The 9,994-nt window shown below is 33.5% G+C and overlaps 2 protein-coding genes across 2 annotated transcripts; both read left to right on the top strand.

Annotated features, from left to right (window-relative positions):
- Positions 1-36: 36 nt before the first annotated feature.
- Positions 37-1,324, top strand: TRIADDRAFT_30592 (uncharacterized protein; the record flags this gene model as incomplete). The annotated part of the gene is made up of 8 exons (XM_002116253.1): positions 37-133; positions 231-305; positions 438-523; positions 641-689; positions 783-856; positions 941-1,019; positions 1,097-1,140; positions 1,253-1,324. Coding segments are annotated over 8 exons (576 nt in total), but the record flags the coding sequence as incomplete, so codon positions are not given.
- A 4,281-nt stretch (positions 1,325-5,605) lies between these two features.
- Positions 5,606-9,799, top strand: TRIADDRAFT_60233 (uncharacterized protein; the record flags this gene model as incomplete). The annotated part of the gene is made up of 4 exons (XM_002116252.1): positions 5,606-5,739; positions 8,862-8,943; positions 9,330-9,465; positions 9,702-9,799. 4 exons carry the CDS (start codon positions 5,606-5,608, stop codon positions 9,797-9,799), a joined length of 450 nt encoding a protein of 149 aa, XP_002116288.1.
- Positions 9,800-9,994: the final 195 nt, after the last annotated feature.

The following is a 9,994-nucleotide window of genomic DNA, read 5'->3' as shown; positions in this document are numbered from 1 at the left end:
GCTCTTTTCTCTAACTATTACTAAATAGGTATAATTATTCAGGGCGTTGTGTACTTTTCCCTGGCCTTATTTTTTAATAAACTTGTCAGCTATACATTCCTATTTTGGCTGCCTTTCTATCTGGATAATATACGTACGTAGTTTGTTTGACATCCGATTTTTTATCTCAAAGTTTTGTTATTTTTTATGACTGTCTTCCTCTTACAATACGAATATGCCTTTTTGCGTAGTTATTGGAGGAATTCGATATGGTGGTAAGAAAGCCGCATTCCTTTCTATCTTCTTTGATGTTGGAGGAATCATCGGTATGACAACTTAGTATTGTTTTTAATTTGCATTATTAGTGCTTGGTAATACTTTAAAGTCTACCATAAAACCCGTCATAATAAGCTATGCCTTCATCAAAATAAGTTTAAATCATTTTATTTTGTAAAAAGGGGGTGTACTAGCTGGTATATTGACTGACAAGACTGGCGCAAAAGCACTAATTTGTATAATAATGTTGGCAGCTTCTATTCCTATTGTAAGTATCGATATATATAAGATATCGATGTATTAATTTTAGGGATTTTGGATATTTATATTATCTTGATATTGTTGCATACATGTAATGAGCATTTCTTTATTATTCAATTAACAGCTCTTTGTATATCAATTGTACGGAACGAAGAGTCTAGGATTAAATATTTGTAAGTTATGTTTTTCTACTTGTCAAGTTATAATTTGTTACAGTAATAGGTAATGAAATGAAATTGATGGATGGATATCTGCATTTGTTGCAGTGTTAATGATTTTTTCTGGCATAACTGTCAATGGACCATACGCATTAATTACCACAGCAGTATCAGCTGAACTGGTACGTTGAAAATTTAGTTGTTTTAATTTGATCAATATCATCGTTTCCGCTCTTTGATAACGAATACTGCCTCTGATTAATTAGGGACATAACCCATCACTTCAAGGAAATCAAGAAGCTACCGCTACTGTAACGGCAATTATAGATTCTACAGGCTCATTAGGTTAGTATAACTGGCTCTATGCGTATATCATTTAACAACTTCTATACTAACCGACAATTGACATAACCACTTCCAAGGTGCTGCGTTGGGACCTTTACTAGCAGGCATCATACAACCAACAGTAAGTCATATAGTTAAAAGAATATGTACGAAAATTGAATACGTATAGAAGATCGTGCAAGTAGTCTGAGTGAATTGCAATAGCATAACGGTGCGATTCTGCTTTTCCTTAGGGTTGGATGAACGTATTCTATACTATGATGGCTTCTGAATTGTGTTCGCTTCTTGTAAGTAACCACACTTAGTTTTGTTGCTCAGAAATCTAAATCGTATCGAAAAAAAATAGTTTATAAGAGTGGTTTGTCTTATATTACCTTGTGATGAATATGGACGTCTATTTTTAGGCTTTACTAGGCCCTCTGATTAAAGAGTGTAAGGGATATTGCAAAAATAATCGGTATGTTTCAGATTACTTGGGACCAATTTTAATATATTATGATAGTTCAAAATATTTATGCCTATCATTCTAACAAAATTATTAACGTTATTTTGTATAGAAGCGAAAGAACGTACTCGTTCAACGAAAATGGCAAAGTAGTCGCTACTGCATAATACTAGTTATGACATGTAATTATAATTATCGTTGGAAGAAACGTCGCTTATATTAAAGCGCTAAATGCCAATTTCATTCCCGGATTCTATTTGGATAATTTCAATTTTATTATTGCTGTTATTTTGAACGGTCTTAATTGCAAACTACTGGACAGATGCGATTGAATCGTTTGTCTGCTAAGAATGAACTATTTTAGTATGGTAAACTGTCATTATTTTTTAATTACTGTATTTCCAACAGCTTTATGGAAGATGAAAAATAGATATCGGTGCATTGAATCATCACTTTTTATAATCAATTTTTTTCTTGTGTTTTTACCAAGAAGGTTGATCTTACTTTGATAAATATTCATTAATTCATTTTCATAAAATAGCATAGCCATGGCCTCTATTGCACATAGTTATTCATCTTCGAAGATATATTTTATTACGAAGGCAAAATAGAAATGTATCTTGACCAATATTTCCATCGAACAAATTTGATGGTCTAATTGTCTTTTCCTTCTATGAGCGTATACGATATAAGTGTATAAGTGTATCGTGTATAAGAAATTGTATCCATAACTATCGTTACTGTATGTAAATCTAAATTATTCTGATTATAATGACAAGACAATGATTGCATATTTTGAATTACCGGAATAGCAATATAAGTACTAGAAGAATATTTTATTGGCAAGAACAAGCTTTACACCACGGTTTGTACGCTCGTAGTAGGCTATGGCCAGTGTACGACGTATGAGTGCCACAGTGACCACATCAATTACTACTATACTACAAGTGTTAGTAATTGAGAAATCATTACGATAGAAATGCTTTTATACGACTAAAAATAAAAGACGCCGTAAGTGTTTAAAATATCCTATATCTATAGTATTATAAATTAATACTATAAAAATTTATTCTATATACAGTATTACATACTAAGACATGCTGTAAGCTTTCAACATAGACGTTAACTTAGCTGCAGCATCTATTATTAATAATCAGCACATTTTGTTAACGAATAAAAAATGCCTATGATTGATGAAAAGACTACAAAATTGCTGTGTTGGCAAAGTTTGGATAAAGTTGTGATGAGTATCGAAATTGCAGTAGTGCAAAGCCAAGTAATTTCAAACTCTATAAATGAATAGGAGCTGCTTCTACTGCATTGCCATTCCTTACAAAGATTTCTATCTAGCAGTAGTAATTACTATGGTGTTGTGGAACAATAAAAAAATGACGATCTCATCTTTACTTACCTCATCTAAGCAAGAGTATCACTAGCTGTACACCATTGCTGTCCTATTTACTCGATTTGATATTAAACGCAGAGCGGAACGGAGAATGAATGTCATTTTCTCCCTAAGTAAAGGATTCCTATGGGATCACTACTTATGCACGGGAACATTCTAAGCTAATGAATAAAGAAGAGATATTCAAAAACTTACTGAACACTATCGAAGTAGTGTGAAATGTCACCTTAAATTATTCATCATTATAATTCAGACAGATCTAGCTATTATTTTGATCAAGGGTTACTATAGGATCAAAATATCTGTTTAATGACTGTATAAGATACACATGACCAGCGAAGAAAGAAGAGATTTACGTAATATATTTTTATTTACAATCAACAGTACTGTAATTATTTCAGTTTATTATTGTACGCTAAAGTGTTGTCTAAAGCTGCTAAAACCAGTGGCTGTAGATAATGACTCCATTAATAAGGTTGGCGCTGGTGGAAATTATTTTTGTTCATTTTTCATCGTTCAATACGAAGATGTCACTGCGGTATGCAGATTGATGGTGGATAGAATCTTATTTCAGTGTAATCAGTCAGCATCCTTTATAACTTAGAGCTGGGCTGATGAAAGAAGAGACAGATCATACATTCGTTGTACTCTTTATGCAATTCAGCCAACAATTAAGCAGTAGCTGGAGATAGAATCATCAGTAAATCAATCGATGCCTTTGACTGATTCTTAATTCATTCTAGTTCAATTCTAATTCTAATTATTAACTATTTATAAAATGATATGGATTAAGTACATTAGACGGACCCAGTAAATTCTTGATACTCAATCGTATATCAATAGTATTATGATTCGATAGTAGGAAAGCCTGTTGCAAGTTGAGAAGCGAATCGAGCTTCGATTTGGTATTATTAGTGTGAATTTTTCTTTTATCTCTATGAATATCTGGAAAAATAGGTGATATTTTCATAAATATCATTAGCATGATGAGCTTTCGCTGATCTATACGGATATTATCACTGATGATCGATTGATGTAAAATCGACATGAAAACTTTTATTTATTAATCATGGACAAGTAAATTCGACATTAATCAAGTATAGCAAATACCAGTGTCGTGCATTCGACTCCATACTTAGGGTGCAGCACTGGATTGCTTGTGGGCTAGCGATTAGTTGAACGGATTGCCTCCGATTTAATGAAAGACCTGAAGAAGTCCTGACGGATTGACTAATACTGCTAATATTGATCGTGTCCAATAATTATAATAGAGATATGATATTTTCAGAAGTATCATTAATATGATGAGCTTTCACTGATCTAAGCAGATATTATCACTAATACAAGATTGATGTAAAAATCAACATGAAAACTTTTATTGATTCACCATAAACAAGCAAATTCGATATCAATCAAGTATAGCAGTGTCGTGCGTTGGACTCCAACGCTTTAGCTGCGGCTGGATTGCTTGTGGACCAGCGGATTAGGTCAACGGATTGACTCCAATTTCGAGATCGATACAGATATTATCACTGATACAAGATTGATGTAAAAATCAACATGAAAAGTTTTATTGATTCACCATGGACAAGCAAATTCGACATCAATAATCAAGTATAGCAGTTAGACGGTTAGGAGTGTCATGCATTGGACTCCAATTCTTTAGCTGCAGCACTAGATTGCTTGTGGACTAGCGGATTAGGTCAACGGATTGACTCCAATTTCGAGATCGATACAGATATTATCACTGATACAAGATTGATGTAAAAATCAACATGAAAAGTTTTATTGATTCACCATGGACAAGCAAATTCGACATCAATAATCAAGTATAGCAGTTAGACGGTTAGGAGTGTCATGCATTGGACTCCAATACTTTAGCTGCAGCACTAGATTGCTTGTAGACTAGCGGATTAGGTGAACGGATTGACTCCAATTTCGAGATCGATACAGATATTATCACTGATACAAGATTGATGTAAAAATCAACATGAAAAGTTTTATTGATTCACCATGGACAAGCAAATTCGACATCAATAATCAAGTATAGCAGTTAGACGGTTAGGAGTGTCATGCATTGGACTCCAATACTTTAGCTGCAGCACTAGATTGCTTGTGGACTAGCGGATTAGGTCAACAGATTGACTACCATTTCCAGACTTAGAAGTACTGACGGATTGACAAGCGTAGCTCTCGTGACCTGAACGAGACTTGCCGACCTTCAAGTGACTGACCTGCTATGAAATCACGTCACCCACGTCACGATAACGTAATACGTTGGAGAAATGACTCAATTAGTATAGCAATTGACCACGATCGAGTTCATTGTCTATGCAATGCACCACGGTCTTGCGGCTATTGTACGATACACACACATACGGTACGTCTTTTCATTTTTCTGTTGACACCTCCTACAGTCGAACTACTTACTATTCACTGCTGTCGTCAGTCGACTCAATGGCGAGTGTAGCGTCCACCCACGATTCAACTTGTAGGATAGCGGCGGCAACCAATGGAATCAACAAATTGACAAATTTAATTTTCTGTTTGAAATAGGAAATTCTTCTTCTGTCTACTTTTTCAGCCTCTTCCTTCTCTACTCTGTGAATATTAAGGCTAATTAGAATATTGAGAATCCCCCCCCCCCCAAATCCACTCTAGTATCGCATAAAGTATATATTCCGTAGTGGTTCCATTTTGTTTGGCATCAATCGATCACTTCAACTTGTAAACGCAATGCAGGACAACGACTTGATGGCTTCACAAGACAACGATTTACCGGTTGGCTATAGCCACGTTCGACGCCGGAATATCGATAAAAATGCTCCACCACTTATTCGTTTTTTAAGGCGACAAGAAAGAGAATCCTTGTAAGTTTATTTAAAGTAATAATAGTAGGGATTATATTGGCGGTCTGATGATCATTATTATCCCACCCAAAATGATGATCATTGGACGCTTTATTCAACCAAGGTATAAAGGCGTTGAATGAGTTGAAAGTGCATGCTTTGCATGACATTGCAAATGCTGCGTAGACTATTGTAGGTCTCTATGTTCTCGCTGGAATTATTCTTCATTGATATAATAATGAGTGGAGTGGAAGGAAGTCATCCATGGAGGATATTATTGCTATCGTAGCCAATGAGATAGGACGACTTTAGTCTATTTACTGCACTGCTGTCCTAGGAGTAATGTCGTAAAGTGATGTTTGGTTTCATTTTGACGGCCTTGAAGTGGTCGAAAATTCTTAGTTGAATTTTGTCGATGAAATTATCCTTTGATTGATCTACAACACCTACCTACTATCATGCTGTATACTGTACTTGTATCAGTAATAGGAGAAATCAACCTTATCGAAAATAGATTGTATCAAGCTGATACTGTATTTCCAATCATTTCAACATCCTTTCAAATGATACAAAATTCTTAGTAGAATTTTATTAATGAAATTATCCTTGATTAATCAACAACACCTACTATCATGTTGTATGCTGGCTGTGCTTGTATCAAGAATAGGAGATATCAACATTATCGAAAATAGATTGTACCAAGGTCATTCTGTATTTGCAATCATTTTGACATCCTTTCAAATGATACAAAATTCTTAGTAGAATTTTGTTAATTTTGTTAATGAAATTATCCTTGATTGATCAACAACACCTACTGTACTATCATACTGTATGCTAGCTGTGCTTGTATCAGGAATAAGAGATATCACCATTATCGAAAATAGATTGTACCAAGGTCATATTGTATTTGCAATCATTTCAACATCCTTTCAAATGATACAAAATTCTTAGTAGAATTTTGTTAATGAAATTATCCTTGATTGATACTATCATGCTGTGTGCTAGCTGTGCTTATATCAGGAATAGGAGATATCAACATTATCGAAAATAGATTGTATCAAGGTCATACTATATTTGCAATCATGTCAACATCCTTTCAAATGATATAAAATTCTTAGTAGAATTTTGTCAATGAAATTATCCTTGATTGATCATGCACACGAACTATCATGCTGCTTGTCTCAGGAATTGCAGATATTGCTCTTATGCAAAATAATTAGTCGTGATAACTTTAGCCAATCCAAGATTGTGTTATTGTGCTGTAGTAACGTGAAATTTGCAAACCATTTTACGCCCTTTGAAATGATACAAATTTTTAGAATTTTCTCAATGAAATTACTCTTTATTGGTCAACCAAATGTACTGTCGTGCTGTACGCTGTGCTTGTGTCAGCAAAGGGAGATATCACCCTTATAGAAAATAATTAATCATAATCTCTTTAGCCTATTCTACCTGTGGTTGTGCTGTAGATGGAGGAAATGAAATGGTTTCTTTCTTTCAAAAAATGAAAGAATAAAGGTACATTGATCTTCTGCTATTATGGAAAATTCACAGTACGACCTATCTGGTAGATAGTCCAATGAAATTATATACTGTACTAGCTCATAAACCGTAGAAGAGAAAGCGGTTTTTGCTTACTCAATTCATTGTGTCAAGGATACAAGGTATTGATTGCATTTGAAGTAAAAAGTCTTGGACTAACCTTCAAAGCCATTAGCAAATACAGTACAGTTATTATGGAACAATAATGTTCTGCAGCAGTTTACTTCCATATAAAAATACTCAAGCATGGAGAGCACAGAACAACTAACATGCCCATCGTAGGTATTTGAGCGTAAGGCACATGCTAAGAATACTCTGATTGATCTTGGAAATAATCGAACTTGTAGTGGATCGAAAAATATTGGTTCTATGGGCACTATACTCACTGTATTTAGCAAATAATCACGTAAAGATAATGTGTGATAGTCTCGTATTCCTAATCCACTTTGTTATAGTATATTTATAAACACTTTACTGTAAGTCTTCATAGTACTGGAAGGCTAATAGGGTATGCTAACTGATGATCATCAATAGCAGAATCACGATCAACAAACGAACTCAAAAATACTTCAGTCCATCACTTTGAATTTCACTATCTTATTGAAACCATTTACGTTGAACAATTTTAAAACTTATGCAAGTGAATTCATCAACTTATTCTTCTATCGAATAGATCAAACCTAGGTGTAATATGAGTGTAAATACCTTATCCAATAGTTCTTAACTCAGCACTATGGAAGTGTGTACTGATCCCGTGAAGGTCCTGCTCTTGGGATATTTCTTCCTGCATGAGTATAGGATCATCATCGAAATGAATGACCAATTGTAGTAATTCAAAGCCAATGAATCTTGTCAAACATTTTATGATTTCTACAATTCTACAATTGAATATAGTAAGAACTCGTTAGCGTGATTACTTCTTACTCAGTATAAAATGTAGTCAATAACTCGCTAAACTTGCAATAAATGACTTAAAAGAGTTTATCTTCTTGATGATTAAAGTTCGTAGTAGCACAAATAGCTACAATGAAGTAGTCTTTCAGTACAAAAAATAGTATTGTAAGTAAATGTAAACATATGTTCAGATGATAAACGAATATGTTACTTCGTATCAAAATTTATCTACCAACTGAGTAATTTCATATAGCATTTTCTTAATCAATTCATTATTCAACTACAAGTACCTATGGCAACAAATTAAATTGCGTTATAATTTACAAACGCATATTGCAAACTCCATTATGGTAGAAGCAAAGATGCAGATAATATAATAATGAATTCTGATCGCAATGGATATAAATACAATACTCGCTCTACTGTAGAATAAGTCAGTAGCTACGTTTTCATCTGCAGCCAACAGTATGTAATACGCGTACCTATATTCAGCATTATGCGATTAATAGGCGTATAATATTGTACCGCAAGTTACAGCTATAATGATTGAAACTTAACAGTAGCTAGATTTCTACTTAGTATACTAGAGATTGGTTTGAAGTTATTCAGTTTTTTATTATCCCATATAAAGTTTAGCCTGTATTTCGATAATAGAAGCTTTTCCCAGTCTATTGTTTAACATTGCCTGTTAACTTCATTTCACTTAGGTATGGTATGTGGACGTTAGTCTTGACGTATATTTGCTATACTAACTATCACATCACTAGAAAGGTGATATCTGTTGTTAAGGTAATAATGATATTCAATAAATCCATATGTATTAATCAAATTTTTCATTTATTTAAAAGCAGAACAATTTTAATAGACGAGTAAATTATCACTTACTAATATCTATAATCATAATCTCGGTAGTATTATCAAATTCTTACAAAAAAGTTAGAATTTCTACTTAGCGATATACTGTATGTACATATCTAACAGGCTGCTTACAAATTACCAATCCTTGCATACTCGTAAAGTTTATAACATGTTTTAAATTAAATTATTATGTTAATCATTATGGCCCCTAAATGCAGTTATCGGTTATAACTACATAGCCAATTATTAATTATATTTCTTAAATATATTATCCATGATAAAAATGTCTCGCTTTCTTTCCAAATTACTACTTGTAGAGTTCTCTATTTACGGCAAATTGTACCCTTGATCATGGTCCAATTCGCTCAAATTTTCTCTCAGCTATTGGCGCTGAAGGAAATCATACTAACATCTCTCATTTATATGTACCCTGCCCTGATTGGAAACCATTTGGTAAAATAGTACTGTATTTTGCGATTTTAATTTGCATTGAACCTCGTTAGAATTTTTATCCCACCTAAAAATATCACACTTAAATATGTTTAGTTTCTCACGTATTTAGTTTAGTTAATATACCATATATCGAAAATCCGCAAAATTATTTCGGCCTTTGTCTCGACCAAGCTCTTTGCTTAACAGAAATCATATAAAATCTCTCAAAACTGTAAATTAATTACAATTCAATGTAGGTACAAGCGACGGAAGTCAACTGCTTGGTGTATTAGATCTGCTCTTTCTACTCTTTTATGCTTTTGGTGGTATTGTCAGGCAAGTCAAATACGTATAGTGATTAAAGTCTTGATATAACACGGTTTACTATTAATATTATACCCTGTATCGATATAAAAATGAATGACCACGCAGTACTGTATCAGTTCTGCGAAATCGCAATGCGATATGATATGACTAAATACTTAATTTTATTGATCGATACAGTGGTTATATAGCTGAACGGGTCAATAAAAGATATTTTCTGACTATC

Source organism: Trichoplax adhaerens, genomic scaffold (assembly GCF_000150275.1).
Source record: "Trichoplax adhaerens TRIADscaffold_14 genomic scaffold, whole genome shotgun sequence".
In the NCBI taxonomy this organism is placed as follows: domain Eukaryota; kingdom Metazoa; phylum Placozoa; class Uniplacotomia; order Trichoplacea; family Trichoplacidae; genus Trichoplax; species Trichoplax adhaerens.
Note: the sequence above shows the minus strand (reverse complement) of the source record. Positions and strands in the feature narration are given on the sequence as shown.